General features: G+C 39.6%; 2 protein-coding genes and 2 long non-coding RNA genes across 8 annotated transcripts; 1 reads left to right on the forward strand and 3 right to left on the reverse strand.

Annotated features, from left to right (window-relative positions):
* Positions 1-4,110: 4,110 nt before the first annotated feature.
* On the forward strand, positions 4,111-14,631 carry LOC134178206 (uncharacterized). Of its 4 annotated transcripts, none has more exons than XR_009969600.1 (4): positions 4,111-4,555; positions 4,633-4,755; positions 9,672-9,975; positions 14,504-14,631. It is a non-coding gene; the product is annotated as an uncharacterized LOC134178206 (long non-coding RNA). The 4 variants fall into 4 exon arrangements; XR_009969601.1 differs by lacking the exons at positions 4,111-4,555; positions 4,633-4,755 and adding exons at positions 6,662-6,757; positions 6,841-6,933; XR_009969598.1 differs by having other exon boundaries at positions 4,111-4,755.
* On the reverse strand, positions 4,781-6,649 carry LOC134178207 (uncharacterized). Of its 2 annotated transcripts, XR_009969603.1 has the most exons (3): positions 6,517-6,649; positions 6,382-6,457; positions 4,781-6,065 (listed from the first exon to the last, which is right to left on the reverse strand). It is a non-coding gene; the product is annotated as an uncharacterized LOC134178207 (long non-coding RNA). The 2 variants fall into 2 exon arrangements; XR_009969602.1 differs by lacking the exon at positions 4,781-6,065 and having other exon boundaries at positions 6,249-6,457.
* LOC134178203 (uncharacterized) lies at positions 7,484-11,764 on the reverse strand. The gene is made up of 6 exons (XM_062645027.1): positions 11,581-11,764; positions 11,430-11,498; positions 9,096-9,182; positions 8,883-8,996; positions 8,084-8,227; positions 7,484-8,013 (listed from the first exon to the last, which is right to left on the reverse strand). Exons 1-6 carry the CDS (start codon positions 11,633-11,635, stop codon positions 7,640-7,642), a joined length of 843 nt encoding a protein of 280 aa, XP_062501011.1. The 5' UTR covers positions 11,636-11,764; the 3' UTR covers positions 7,484-7,639.
* Positions 11,572-15,218, reverse strand: LOC134178204 (zinc finger SWIM domain-containing protein 3-like). The gene is made up of 5 exons (XM_062645028.1): positions 14,875-15,218; positions 13,679-13,787; positions 13,038-13,269; positions 11,790-12,968; positions 11,572-11,731 (listed from the first exon to the last, which is right to left on the reverse strand). The coding sequence occupies exons 1-4, from the start codon at positions 15,132-15,134 to the stop codon at positions 11,824-11,826; spliced, it is 1,746 nt and encodes a 581-aa protein (XP_062501012.1). The 5' UTR covers positions 15,135-15,218; the 3' UTR covers positions 11,572-11,731; positions 11,790-11,823.
* Positions 15,219-15,629: the final 411 nt, after the last annotated feature.

Consider the following 15,629-nt stretch of genomic DNA (forward strand, 5'->3'; position numbering starts at 1 on the left):
GACTCGTTACACTCGCGGATGGTTTTCTCGTAGAACTAGTGATCTAGGAGGGCTATGGTACCTACTATAGTATTTTGCGTTCAATTATCCGAATCCGGCGTCCAATTATCCGAATCCGGCGTCCAATTATCCGATTCAGGCGTTCAATTATCTGTTGCGCCTAATATGCATGACGAACTAAAATAACTTACATAGTCTGCGGTTGAGCATCTGCTGAAATACTATCATTCATCGCTAGACAGTCAGACCTTGTTATTCCGACACTCGATAATCCGACACCCGCACTTTCTGACACAGATGTACGTGAAACCAATTTACATGGATCACTTTGTATTGGATTTAGTCTCATTTGTCCGACACTCGGATTCCGACTATGACACAAAATATCGCTAGCTAATCCGACATACGCATGCGCAATATCATATTTGCATTGCACGTGTTGCACGCATGGCTGTCAAGCGGAGACGCGTGGATCTGTGGAGAGCAGAATCGCCAAATCTGTATTTACAAGCAAGAAAATCCGAAGTCTACCCAATCAGATGTCAGCCAGTGGCTTCGTTAGTGTTGACTCAGATGCTGAAACAGACTACTCCCTGACTGATGAGGAAACTGTGGAATTGGTTACTGCTACAGATATGGACGAGAGATGAAGATGAAGATGATGACAGTAATCCACCACCTGCTGTCACCTTGTCTGATGCACTTGTTGCAGTTCATACTTTAACTTAGGGCGCGTCTCCACTAGGGCCTAAACATGTTTACAACCTGTTTAAGTCTAAACATGTTTAAGAATAATGCGTCCCCACTGGCGTTAAACCTGTTTAACTCTAAACCTAAACAGCTTTTGCTAAAAAAGTTTCAGAGGTAGTCTAACGAAAGTGGTTTAGGTTTAACAGTCGCGTGATATAAACACGCGTTCCAAAACGGTGGATGTTAGTTCTTTCACGCTGTTCTTTCTCTTTCTTTGGAGACTATTGGAAGAAGACAAAACTAGGCAATGTCAGAGAGTGCTTAGACTGATGCAGAGTGTCAGGAGAGAGCCATTTTGGCGAAGACAGAGACTTGTGTCTGTGATTGTTCTTCAGACGACAAGAAGACGATCTCCGACTGTCTGGTGCACAAGAAACGAATTCGTGCGGTACAACAAAGTCCCGGATAATTCTTTTAATAGCCCGGAATAAATGGACACGTGGAGACGCTGTCTACTAAACATGTTTAGAGTTTAAACATGTTTAATGTTAAACATGTTTAAAGGGCAACAAGTGGAGACACAGCCTAAGTTGTTTAACAACCTTTATGGAACAAAGATTTCCTATCTTTCAAGGATGAGACACGTGCTGTCCTATCTTTGCATAGTAAACTGCAACGTAGAATTGATTTGTATTTTAAGTAACCACATGTCATTATGAGTTTTATCAGCATATTAGTCCGACAACTTAGATAACGAGGTTTGATGGCTGATTATCGGATAATCTGACACCCTCAGCCAGACCAACGTGGTCAGAATCACGAGGTCTGACTGTACCAGCTGTCTCTACGCACTAATCATTTGTAACGTTACTCTCGAGCCAACCAAACGAACGTTGTGGCTGCGTACTTCTTGATCGTCACGATTTAGCAAACCTTCCTTGGTTGCAATGGAGTCACCTTCAGGTAAGACTACTGTACATCTATCCTATGCATTGACATCTAGGAATAATGGTAATTACATAACACTACATAGTATTGCGCAACGGTCTGTTTACCTGCACACATGTAGATACTGTAAACTACGTACCAGTTACACAAACTAAAATAATCTACATGTCTTCCAGCCTAGGAGCCTTCACCGTCACAACATGTTAAACAGAATTCAGGCAACAAGCGGGCGCTATCGCTGGGTGGCTCCATCGGTACGATGTGTAACGCAGTTGCTGTCTAGCTGCTGATAGAGTCTGATCTTCCGTAGGCACGACAGCGCCATGCATGTTGGCTGAGGCTACGTTTGATATACGCTTTCACGACCTGAAAGCAATATTCGATAGGATCCAGACAACAGCTGTAGGCGGAAGTCTACTAGAAGATGCTTGTCGTCGTCAGCTGTCCACCACTGGCTGCTCCACACTTCGATGACAAGTTGCGCAGACATGCCACCTAGCCAAATCAAAATGCGTGAGTTTGCAGAAAGAATGCGGGAGATAAATTTTTGCCACGCCCACAATAGCATTAATATCAATAAAGGTTATCGTAATATGCGTTAGATAATATATCTAATTATCAAAATTTAAATATTTGCATGACCCGCTGGAGTAGAAACCTTTATTAATTGAAAATACACTTAGTTAATTAAGTGCAACAAATTCATGTCAAATGTACAACCAATTACTGCCCACACAAAGTGAGTTAGGTATACCAACGCCAATTAATTAATTAAGTATATTAAATACAGAACTTGTACTACTGCCTAATATTACAAGAGAGCTTAGATAAACTAAACAAGTATGGACATTCTCGCAACTAGTTGCGATGTTCTAGATTGTATTGTTTTGTGGCCTTCTTCGCTTTTTCCAGCAACTCCTTGGGTGGGTCAAACTTAGTAGACGAGTCGGAAAGATGAGTTTTCACTGTCATAATGCTTGATAGAGTACCATCCAAAGACACAGCGGATCTGTAGCTAGTCTTATTCAAACGAACGAGACTAAATAGCCTTCTTCCCCAGCATTAGAATGGGGAAGAACAAGAACAAGTTTTGCTACCCTTGCCAGGTTAGGAAACCTTGGTCGACAGCCATCTGTAGACGTCATGCTGGCCAAGAAATTCCATGTAGCATCCGGACGTACAGCTTGCATCTCTCCTTCTTCGACTTGGACATTGGCAGCTTTCCATGTGTCGTCTGAAATATCTGTTGATTCTAGGAGTTGGTAATCTACAAACTCATCAAACAGTGCATTGCACTGTTCGGAAGTAAGCTGCAGAACTGTGCTGTAACGATCGGCAAAGTATTCTACGTCGGTAAAATGAGCATTCATTCTGTTGTGAAACTCCACAAATTGAGCATGCGTAATTAAGGGTATCATCGTTCAAAGGAAATTTGTCAAAGATATACTTTGTAGCCGCTTCGTAGTACTGACGTACACCATCAAAAACTTCTTTTCGACTGAAGATGACATTTCTCCTTCTCTTTTTAACTTTTCTAATCTCTGTTTGGTGGTAAGGCCAATAAAGAGTGTGTCATCAGTCAATTGATTTTCCTTCGTGTGATAGTCAATTTCTGCTAAATGGGTAGCCTCATTGATTACTGCGACCTTCACAAATTTGGAAAGAAGCTTGCGAAGTAACTCAACGCACTGGCTGTGCAGGATATGGATACACGGGTCTTCCCGCTGCAGCAACAAGTTAAAGCGCGTAAACACTGGAAGTACTGCATGGTAGAATAGGAGGTACACTTCCGTAACTGGTCGACTGAAGAGCAGCGAAAGTCGTTTGAAGCGTGGGGATTCCTCTTCTGAAAGAAAATATGAGCGAAGACCCTCATACAGTTTCAGGGTACGTTCCACCGCCGTTGCAAGACTGAGCCACCTTGTAGAAACATTTGCTTTGGACTGTTCGCGACGTATATCAAATATCCTTACTGTAATTGGATTCATCTTTTCCAATCCGGTGTCATTGGAACCATCAATCAAAATAGAGAATGGGCTATTCTTCATTGCTGATACAAGGTCTTCTTCTAATGCAGGTGCAACAGCATAGTTTAAGATTGCCGTTGATTTCGTTATAGCACAAGAATAACTCTTTGCAACTTGCCCATCAAACACTTCACGAATCATTGGACTAAGATAATCCGCAAACGCAAGTGGAATGCTCCTTTGTGCTAGCATCGTGCAAATTTTACTTCTGCTCCTACGCAGACTGCAGACTACGCAGACTGCAAACTACGCAGACTGTAAACTACGCAGACTGCAGACTACGCAGACTGCAGACTACGCAGACTGCAGACTACGCAGACTGCAGACTACACAGACTGCAGAGTACGCAGACTGCAGACTACGGAATGGGGACTTGCAGACTTCGGAATGGGGACTTTGGCGCTTTCAAAGATCAAAGACATGCGCACATTGTTATAAACATACCTTCACGTGCTAATGTTTCCGGCTTTGCCTCATGACATCGTCATGTTCAGTGAAACAGCACGGCTAAGTCTCTTCGAAGCCGCTTCTATCTCCATCTGTGCGAGCACGTACGTTGTCTGGATCTACGTCGATCACTTGCGCGACAACTAGATAGTGAAACCAGGCGACCAACGCAATAGACAGGCTAGTGTTTCTCCATCAGAGTCTGTTTGTATAATGTTTCTGTTCATATTGTGTGTGGTGAAGCGATAGTTGGAAGTACGAGTTAGAGAATGGACGATAGGGCGGTCTCCTTGAAAGAAAGGCGGTGACGTGTTGTCTTTTATCATATTTACCCTTGTACTTCGTCTTCGGTCTTTAGATGTTAGGAGATAAAGCAGGTGTACTTGCTTTCAACCAACGTATGTTGCAGCGCATCGCAGTCGACTAGAGGAGATATATTTATGGTTTCAGATAGGCTCTTTATTGTGCATGTATTAGACAATGAAGGTGCATGACAATGAAGATGCATTAAATTTGTTAGGACAGTAAAGATCACGGAAATTGCTGGATCTTAGTTCGTCAATGTAAGAATGGTGCGGGAAGTGCACTGTCAACATGCAAAGTACTGACAGCCTCATTAGGTGTGGAATGTACTTGTAAGCAGGTACGTGTTCATTGTGTATAAAACTTTAGAACCAGTGTTTGAAACTGTTTTTTGAATCCTTTTAACTAGTATAACAGGAAAGTGTGTGTTTGAAAGGTATTACTTAATTTATTAGTCTAGCACTTGTTATGTATACAGTTTTTTTATAACAGGAAGCAAAAAATTGACAAAATGGTATTGTAGCATGTCCTGAATTGTTCTTAGCTGTTTGTTTACGCTAAAATGATCTTAGGATCAATGAGTCTGCCCAACAATTGAAAACAAATCTTTTTCTAACTAAATCTTTTAGCAGTTCTTTTACAAAGCTACATGTCAACACCCAAGATAACTTTAAGGAGCTCTTTGTGGCTTACAAGAAATTGTTTACGGTCTTCCTCTAATATTTCAACATCTTGAGGATTGAAGTTCTTGTTTTTTTGTTCAATGAAAGCATGGATAAATGATAATGAGTGGCTTCCTTTTTCATGAAGAATCTCAATGTTCCCTTTGTAGTTGGGTGCAATCTATACTCGTTGCAAGTGAAGACCATGTCATTGGGTGGAGGTACATGAGGTGGATCACGAATGGAGCCTCCGCAGCCATAGCATTTCTTTACCCGTGTACCCTTCAACCATTTTAGTTTGTACGTGTGACGGTCTTCTCGTGATTGGGAAGGATTTTTTGGTCAGGACTTCTTGGCTGCTCTGGGGATATTGGCACTAAACCACCTGTCCACAGAGACTTCTAAATTGTTGTAATGTGGCGCTAGTTTGTACGGGCCGGTATTAACAAGAGATTTTTCCACATCTCTTTGTTGCCTGTCTACAAGCTCACGTAATCTTTTCACAAATGTTGGCCAGTCAGACAATTTGTGGTTGCAGGAGTGAGCATGGTGGGAACTCTCAACGTCGTTGTTGAGAAAGAAGTCGTCGCCTAACCCTGCGTTCCGTCTAATGTTGAGTAACATCTTCTTTTATATATCCTTCGCCTGGTATTTTTAAAACCAGGAAAAGAACGAGCAAGAATTGCTGTCTCGTGCCAGTCGCTCTCTGCTTTCCCAAGTGTTTTTGTATTCCTCCAATTTTTGCCGGAATTCTGATGCGTCTGTGCAGTCTACCATACCGGACTGATGTTCAGCTGCTGATTCAAAGATGTCTTTGATGAAGTCTATTTTGTAGTTTCCCGTGATTCCTAGGTGGTCAGCTTTCTTTGGATGTAGTCTTCCATATGCTTTTTGCATAAAACATGAATAGCACGTGGGAATTGCTGTACAAAGCCATTGAATAGTGCCCTGTCTCTGTCAGTCCCAACGGCACGTACGTTCTGTATATCTGGGCATACACGAATAACCAGCAAGGTCAAAGTTAAACAGAGTTGATCAAACTGTGGAATATGTATGAAAAAATCAAACGTCAGTTTAATACAACATTATCTGTACATCTAAACTTACTGAAGCATGACTTACGCAGTTGTGTACCTTCAGTTAGTATTGAATGCAGCAAATATCAAACCAATTAACATATCATTATTATCATCATTATTAGTTATTGCACTGGGATATGCTTACTCTACCTGCATTGCTAAGCTAGATCTATCTCTAGATCATATCTAGATACATAACCATTCAAAATGTTAGTTTTAGTCTACCTCAGATGTATGTGATCGTCTCCAAGGCAAAGGAAGTTTTCACCTAGTCAGCAAGTTCCGTGATCTTCACACTGTCCTAGCAATGCATCTTCATTGTCTGATACTGCGCAATAAAGAGCCTATCTGAATCCATACATATATCTCCTCTAGTCGATTGCGATGCGCTGCAACATACGTTGTTCAAAAGCAAGTGCCTGCTTTACCTCCTAGCATCTAAAGAACGAAGGCTGAAGCACAAAGATAAATATGATAGAAGACAACACGTCACCGCCTTTCTTTCAACGAAGTGGCTAGAGAGCCGGTACCGGTCCCGCAAGCGGAGGACTTCGAGAGCCGGTAATTTGCACGTGACCCATACTCCCGGATTCCTGCTAACGTGCGTACTGAGTTCATTGTCGCATTATCGTATTATGTTATGGATGCTGTGATGGAGTATACGTGCACGCGTTCTTGACCTAGCACCTAGTTTTGAAGTGTTCATTGCGTGACTACCGAAGCCGAGTCTCACGTAATTTGGATACAAAGAACAAGTTTTGGAATGTATTTCACATGGTGCGACAGAGTTGGAAGCTGTGTTGTATGACTGTGATTGTAGTAATAAATCTACTAATTAATCAATTAATTAATTAGTGACTGTGTTGACTGTCTAAGCTAAATATATTGGCTTTATTAGCTAGTTAATAATTGATTGCTATGTAGTTGTTGAACTTTACTTTAGAGATTTGTAGTTAGTTAGGTATCCTATATGCATGTGCTGTATAACCGGTTATTTCTGCGATCATGATATTCCTGCGAATTCTGCAAAGAAATCAGATTCATGGAGTGCACAAATAAAATTTGCAAATATTTATGTTTATCTTCCAAGTCCCAGGAGTCATGTTGCGACACATGTACATGCATGTGTACATATGTGTACCAGTAACTCTCTTCCTGGTTGGAATGCAGAAATTTAATTCGCAGCTAAAATTTTTGTCTAGATTCTCAAATTGCAGTAATAACCGGTTATATGGTATATAGTTAGGTAGGTAGGTAGGTAGGCAGGTGCATACATAGATAGGTAGATTATCATTTTAGTTCTTATGTCACTGTGGTTTGAAGAGAGTAAAAAGATACTGGTAAAATAGCATTACATGATTCTGTCATCTGCTCTGCCAGATCTTGCTCTTAATATATAGTCAAACAACACTGCATAGCTTGCACATAATACACACACGTGTCTAATTTACATAGCAACGGTTGCCTCTACAACCAGTTTATCTTATTTGCTAGTCTTGTGACAGCTTCGGCAAAACCACCACTTTGATTTGGGTCTTTCTTTAAGACCAATACAACTCATGTGGGACCACAAGAGGCAATGGTCACACAAAATTGATGCTTCCTCATCCAAGTTGTGAAAGCAAACTTGGCAGACATAACTGCAATGTTTACGTTTCTGCTTGACAACATCTGTAAGTAGTAGCCAGGCATCATCGGTGAAAAACTTTCGAATTATGTGCAAGTCAACATTGTCATCAAGGACTGCATTAGAGATGTTTTCTTGCTGAACTTCGATGTCTGATTCATTGATCAGCGTCTTGGGATTTTGTAGTGCAGCAGCTGCTATATTGTCATCCACAAACCATGCTAACATGACTGCAAAGTATGCAAAAGCACCTCGTGAACAAGGCCGTAATTATAAGCAAGTAAATGGACATGTGAATACCTCTCTCTTTCAATGATATGTGTAATTTAATGAATGGTTGTACTTTTCCTGACTTTGCTTTCTTCTTAGCCGGTAAACCAATCACAGTCAATTCATGGCCTTTTGGACGGCCACGTTTTCGAAGAACAGGAGGCATTAAAATACCTAGAAACAGTATCAGTTGATTTCCTTTCATCCTTAGCAGTGATATTACAGTATTTCAGTGATTATGTGCATCAGGGGTATGTGCAGAGTAGTCACTCAGTAACATTGTTACAGTGAGTAAGGGTATTTGTTCTGTGAGTACTGTACATTATGTAAGGAACAGTATGATCAAATTCATTGCATTGCCAAATTCAACAGTAGCGTGAAGGCAACTAGGAATATAATATTCTCCTTGGACATCTAATTATGCAGGCAAAGCTAGCAGGTATCCCAGGTTTTGAGTCCTTTTTCATAACTCAAGCATGCGAGTTTCACTGATACTGAAAACTCCACACTAGCAATGCTTAATTAACAAGTCAAGTCGGCATTGCACATACACCACCAAAATTAATCATCTTTTCTAACATGTCATTTAATTCTATTTTTGATTAAATAGTTACTCTGTAGGTAGTTCCATATACAGTCTGTTGATATGCTGATTGTTGTGCCTAAAATTTAGTGTAGAACTAGCTGGCATGGTGCTTGCATTTAGTTGCTTGTGAAACTGTTAGGTACAGAGTCTACTATCAGATATGCTGATCACTTAAATTGAATGAGGTTGTAAGTAAGTAGAGTATTCTAATCAATGCATTTAATGCCTCTGGTTAAAACTCACTTTGGAGATTTTGTAAATTTCGTTTGTCATAGTTAGAGGTAGTTGCTTCGGATGAGAGAGTTTCTGATGGATGAGAGAGTGGTTGTGATTCACTAACTGTAACACTTCTTGGCTCTGTCAATATAGAAAACTATTCATCAGCGGACACAATGTATTAAACAGCATGAATGTTACTTAGCATTCAACAATAAGAGAAGTGTTTTGAGAACGTACCCTGAACAATGATATTTTGAGTAGGCGCACATACTGCTTTATTCTTTGCAAAGTTTGTTTTGTCTGATTTTAGTGAATGATCATCTGCTGCAACACACATAATTGTATGGAACATATTAGCCTAGTTTTTCTTACAATAATGTGGTTTGTTGTCTGTGTCAAGAGAGGTAATATGTTAATGCATACATGTAGGTATGTGTGCAGTATGTGTGTCTGCACAGTATACAAGTATGCATACGTGTAAAGGGTATATATATATATATATATATATATATATATATATATATATATATATATGTGTGTGTGTGTGTGTGTGTGTGTGTGTGTGTGTGTGTGTGTGTGTGTGTGTGTGTGTGTGTGTGTGTGTGTGTGTGTGTGTGTGTGTGTGTGTGTGTGTGTGTGTGTGTGTGTGTGTGTGTTCATGCATGTATGTGCCATATTTCCTCAAATATTATCACGTGGGTTACTATTATTTCAACTTAATTAGCTCCATGGGTGACTGTTCAGCACAGGTTTACTATTTTTCAGCATCTGGTATTATGCCTTTTCCACTCATTTGTTTTCATTTTTATGTAGATTCATTCGAATTTCTTTTTATCCACTGACGAAGGTTCTGTTTGTCGATTTTGTATTTTGTTGCCACACGTTGTTCAGAGATGATGCTCTACTTTCCTTCACAATATTCAATTTTTAAGATCTCTTTTTCTCTTCGTGGACAGTTCTTGTCAAATGGCAAACTAAACAATGAGTGTGAACAATGTCGGATACCAGTCTTCGGCTCCAAGGCATGGGTTACTGTTCAAACATGGGTTACTATCATTTCAAACTGATCAGATCCTTCAGTTATATTTGAGTACAGTTTATTATTCAAGGAAATATGGTATGTATGCATAGGTTATTGTGTAATTAGCATGCTATATGTCTTTTTAAAGCATGAGGGCCATGGTTATCAATGTCTAAAACCCTGCTGCTACTAAAAGCCATATAACATGCTAATCATATAAGAAGTAATTTATACAATGGTTATGTGATGTGTATATGATAAGTGAGAGTGCAATATTAACCGGAACTTCTTGCACACTTGCCGTACAATATTTCATATACTCCATCTAAATAAGCACTTGTGACTGGTCACACGTCTTGTGACCATGGTATAAGTGTATACGCATGCATGCATGCATGTATGTATAAATGTATGTATGTCTGCGTGTATAAGACACTGCTGGTATAGACGCAAAGAAACAGAATCATTTTATAAGTTCTGGGTACCATTGGTTGAGTCTGTAACACCATGATTAGATTTCATAGTGTTTTGTGAGTAGAGTGATTTGTTGTAAATTTTGTACGTTTTTGGTGGAGTCGCACAGACTCCTAGAATACAAAGAAAAAATGTATGTATTAGTGTTGTACAATATTTTACAATATCGTCTGTTGGTAATATTCTCAGGCTTCATTGTCCTACACACATCTCTAATTCAGGCCTTGCTTCCCATAGAGAGCATGCAGCCACTACATAAAAGTGTCTCCACTGAAACCAGTGAACCACTGTGATGTAGGTAGGTAGGTAGGTAGGTAGGTGTAGGTAGGTAGGTGTAGGTAGGTAGGTAGGTAGATACACAGGTATGTGTAAAATCTGTTAGACAATTACTTGTCAAGGGTTTATCAAGATTAAGCAGTAGGTGTAAGTTCTCATCATGTTTCTCTCCTTCAGTTGAATCTATTGGCACAAAAGAATTAATAAAATGTACTAGTAGTCTCTCATCAATTCGATCAGTGAGTCCATCAGCGCTGAGACCGTGCTTCTACTGACTTGAACTTTTAGTGTTCTGTACGTAGAAGTTTGTGTCTAATAAATTATCGTCAGTCAGTCAGTCAGTCAGTTTGCTGTGATTGTACTGATTTGAACTGTCATGGATAATATTTTTAACTTTAGTTTTTTGTATGTAACAAAAGCTTGTGTGTAATGATTTGTTTTTGTCAGTCAGTCAGTCAGTCAATCAAGCTAATGGCAAGTATTATGAAGGTCGATGATTGACTTTGCATGGACATCATGCGGATTGACTTGGGTCATATTGAGGAACTGTAAGTGCATCTTTTCTACATGTAGTAATACTTCAGTTAGTCAGCGTGCACACCTAGGAATATACATGGAGGTCTGCTTAAAAACAACTCAGGCAGAGGTCAGCGGAAGTACTCGGGTTCGATCCCCTAGTGATTTTGAGGAGCTGGTGCCCCTAACCCATACAAGTATCTCCAACAAGAGTATGTAGGTAGGAAGGTAGGTATGTAAGAATGTAGATACACAGGTATCCGTAGATGCTGACAGACAATTACCTGTCAAAGGTTTGTCAAGATTAAGCAGTAGTTGTAAGACCTCATCATGTTTCTCTCCTTCAGTTGAATCTATTGGCACAAAAGAATTAATATGGCTGTATGATGTTAAAGATATGTTTGCATATATTCATGGACGCTAGCAGACTCTTACCACTGATCAGTTCCACTTCTTGTCCATTTTCCCAAGCAGAAACCAACTCTTTCATTACATTCAATCTGCTGGTGAAATTGACTCCTGATGCTTCTGAAGCTAAACTAGCAAGTTTGGTAGCAATCTTTGAAGCCTGATGGAATTTTTCAAACTACAACACGGACACGTGCTAAGTTATGTAACAGTTGAGAATCACTTTGACAACGCACCTGAGAGTGTACTTTTCTTGATGGTGTTTCAAAGCTAACGATGGTTGCTGTGATGAGCAATAGGTGAAAATGCTCTGTGGTTAGATTTGTAGTAATCTAAAGACCATCTTCTGTCACAAAGTTCTTCAGTGAACATGTTCAATCCGAGATCAGATCGAGCTGCCAGTATGTGACGACAAGGCAACCTCATTGACTGCCAAGTCATGCACTGGCATGTTGCGGGGGTGACTACTATTGAACTATCGTTGTATGCAACATGGTAATGTTGGTTGCCATCATTTGCGAGCTGTACCTTTGTCTTCATATCCATCTGTTTGGCAACAAATCTGTAGGCATAAGGTGTAAGATACTTCATATAGTTAATCAATGCTGCATCAGTGATAGAATGGTATGTTACAGGGACTTTGAGAGTAGACAGGCTTGCTTGATAGTCTCGTTCTGATCGAAGCACTCGTAAAATAAGAAAGAACTTGTCAACAAATGTTTCTAGTGATGAGTACCGGGAAATTACTGATTTTAACTTTGCATTCAGGGACTCCAATCTATTGTTGGTGTTGTTGAGGAAATTCCCTGTGCTATACTTCATCCCCATCGTCCACTGCTTCCTAATAGGGTGCCACTGATTATCAAAATACTTCAACACAATCGGAGGAGCACAATTTTGAAACTGCCTATACAGATCCAGGTACTTTTTTTCACTTGGAGCATAGGCCATTTGCTGTACCATTTCAAGGCATGTGCTTCGCTGGCCAGAGATAATGCCCATCTTCTCCATCGTTATCTCTCTTCGAAACGATCGCAATGTGTGGTATAAGCATATCAAAATAGCAGCAGAAGGGAAACTGGCAGCAAGAACATCTCTCTCTGTCATGTCTTTATCAGCCATTATCACTCTTACAGACGACCATTCAGGATTGTTTTCTTTGAAAATATTTGCTACACATGTAATTGATGCCTTGGATTCTTCTAATAACAAGAATGCAGCAGCCACTTCAGAATGGCCATTGCCATCTTCTATAAGCATGATATAGAGAGGAAATCTCAATTCCAGCAGCTTGTAAGTCGCATCAATACATAGTAGTTCCGGGTATGCTGAAAACGCCTGCTTCATCTTCTCTTCCTGAAAGAAGATGCCTTGCAACACGTTATTGTCACTGACGACAACATTCACACTAGCTCCTACAAGCAAAACACCACAACGTACAAAAAATGCAACTTCAAGGCGAGCTGTTCATAACAGCCATGTACCGTATTTGTCTGTCAGTTGCTTTACAGCTGTATTTAAATCGTTTCTTGTCTTTCCTGCTCTCATACCAGTACTGATATTGCTCAAGTCTTTTAGCAGCACTACGTTTCCTGTCATTTCTGCCAGCTTGTTCTGAATCATTTTTTTATTTGCTTTTAGTTCTATTAGCTTTTCAGCTTCTTCCTTTGCTTCTAATGGTAGCTTTCTCTGACTAGGCAGTTGTTTGAATAGTTCCTGTACAGGTTTATAATATTCAAATAATACTATTTAGTATTAATGCAGCTACCATATTGGTGAATACCGTATTGTCTCTAACATAAACACATGTCTCCAATACAGTTACGTCTCCAATAAAAGCACGCTATGGGACCTCATACAAAGAATGAAACGCACAGTCTCCAAAGTACCTATTACCAGTAGTCAAACGTAATGTATTGGACGGTAATAAATGATAGCTAAATTGTATTGCTAATGTAACCATGTTGAGTTAAACAACATTGAAATTACATAAGGCACAGTCGGGTCTCTAATAAAGTCACATCTATCAGGCCCTTTGAAAAATTAAGGACGTTTATGTTAGAGATAATACGGTATGTGTTGGTACAGTACATGTACATGTACAAGATGAATTAATTATTCTTACTCTTGATATTTCATGATTATGGCTCTCTTTAAATCTTCGCACAACTAGTGATTGACCATCTTCAGAAACTCTTAGGGACAATTCAAATGGGCATTCTTTCCTAAAAGTCCTGTTGATGGAAAGCACAAAGAAAAAATACAAAACACAATGAAAATGTAATTGGAAAATTAAATGAAAAACTGTGTTGAGTGCAAATACTAAAGTTATAAAATTTGAGAAATTTGCATTAGCAAAAATTCTGGTATCAATTAATTAAGCTTATGTGCAGTTTGGTGTGTTTGCTTATCCTTTGAAGTTTATTTTTAGTACTTTATGTACAAGGAATATTTAATTATGGTTTGTTATGGAATTGATCGTAAAGCCTACATCTTAGGGAAATCCTGTTGCTCTTTCATGGCTTGCATACTGCACTCAAGTCAGGCAACACTCACAAGTAACGTTTCTTTGCACTTCGGTAAGAGCATGACAAAATTTTAGGTGTGTTTTTAAATGTAGGAATTGTGGTTGTATAAAATTACAAAAATAATATGTAATATGATATAGAAATATGTTTTAGATTACCGGTTAAATTTTACAAAACAAATCAACCAAAGGTCTGAAATTGTACCCCAACAATTGTTGATATTAATTTTACTGTTGACTAGTTGATATTAAATGTGGTAATTTCAAATTTGCTTAAGAATTGTAGAATATAGAATATCCAAATGCATCTACACTGCCACCCTGATACAAACTAATAGATGAGAGAGAATCTTAGCATTTTTACCCAGCCCATGCCTTGCTGTATTTTGAACATGCTTCATTGAAAGACATTTTTGTCTTTAGAAAGTGTGAAGAAAGAAAAAAGACGGTAAAGCAGCAATGATGTATACTGGGTATATTTATGTATTTTCAATATTGTAGTACAGTACTGTGCAGATGTAACACTACATCAGAGGTTTCACTGATCAACTATATATATATATATATATATATATATATATATATATATATATATATATATATATATATATATATATATATAATAAGAGTATTTGCCAAGCGTAGTTAATTATTGTTTCTTTTACATTTGTTCTTTTTATCTGAGACTACTGTATGTACAGTATTTAGCCTGGGCCCACAATTTGAGCCATCACCATGGAAAAGTGTAGGTCATTGGATTCCTAAACAATTGCTAACGCACAAGCTGCACTTACGATGTAGACCGCTTTCCTTCACCACGGGCAGCGAATTTTTTCCCTCCGTGAATGCAGCTATACGTCACCTCGTAGTATGTGATTGCTTCAGAAAGGGGACGATTGATTCGCTTCCGGGCAGCCTCAACACTTCTCGAGTCTCTCCGCCATAATTTTGTGTATGTTGATGACTCATACGCCGACAGTCGCTCTTGTAGGTCGGCGAATGACTTGAATCTTTTCCCAACAGAAAACGCGGAATCAGTTGGACTTCCCGCCATTCGTCGCTACTAATGAACATGACATCATCGGTCACGTGCAAATTACCGGCTCTCCAAGTCCTCCGCTTGCGGGACCGGTACCGGCTCTCTAGCCACTTCGTTCTTTCAAGGAGACCGCCCTATCGTCCATTTTCTAACTCTTTCTTCCAACTATCGCCTCACCACACACAATATGAAGAGAAACATTTTACAATCAGACTGTGATGGAGAAACACTAGCCTCGCAAGCCAGGCTCTTCCGCGCAGTCGCTGAGCTAACCGCACGTGAATCACACGAGGAGGAGGAGCTTTTACCGGAATTGCTCCAGCGCGAGAAGAGCCTGGTCGCTTTCGAGAACGTCATAGTGACGTGGGACCCCCGATCGGATTTCATAGCTTGATAAAGCTAATTCTATTAGGTAAGCATGTAGGTATGAAAGTTGAGAACATGCGACATCGCTTCACGCACTTGCTTGTTTTGCACGAAGTACGTAGTTGACATCATCGTTCGCTTCTA

Source organism: Corticium candelabrum, chromosome 4, assembly GCF_963422355.1.
Source record: "Corticium candelabrum chromosome 4, ooCorCand1.1, whole genome shotgun sequence".
Taxonomy (NCBI): domain Eukaryota; kingdom Metazoa; phylum Porifera; class Homoscleromorpha; order Homosclerophorida; family Plakinidae; genus Corticium; species Corticium candelabrum.

Excerpts from the sequence above, each read along its gene's own strand:
- LOC134178204 (XM_062645028.1), bottom strand. The coding sequence starts at position 15,134 with ATGGCGGGAAGTCCAACTGATTCCGCGTTTTCTGTTGGGAAAAGATTC. Across the intron at positions 13,788-14,874 it reads GAAGGAAAGCGGTCTACATC|GACTTTTAGGAAAGAATGCC; the intron begins GTAAGTGCAGCT and ends TTCCATCAACAG. Across the intron at positions 12,969-13,037 it reads GCAACTGACAGACAAATACG|GAGCTAGTGTGAATGTTGTC; the intron begins GTACATGGCTGT and ends TTTTGCTTGTAG.
- LOC134178203 (XM_062645027.1), bottom strand. The coding sequence starts at position 11,635 with ATGAAAGAGTTGGTTTCTGCTTGGGAAAATGGACAAGAAGTGGAACTG. Across the intron at positions 11,499-11,580 it reads AGAAGTGGAACTGATCAGTG|ATTCAACTGAAGGAGAGAAA; the intron begins GTAAGAGTCTGC and ends TTGTGCCAATAG. Across the intron at positions 9,183-11,429 it reads TCTTGACAAACCTTTGACAG|CAGATGATCATTCACTAAAA; the intron begins GTAATTGTCTGT and ends TGTGTGTTGCAG.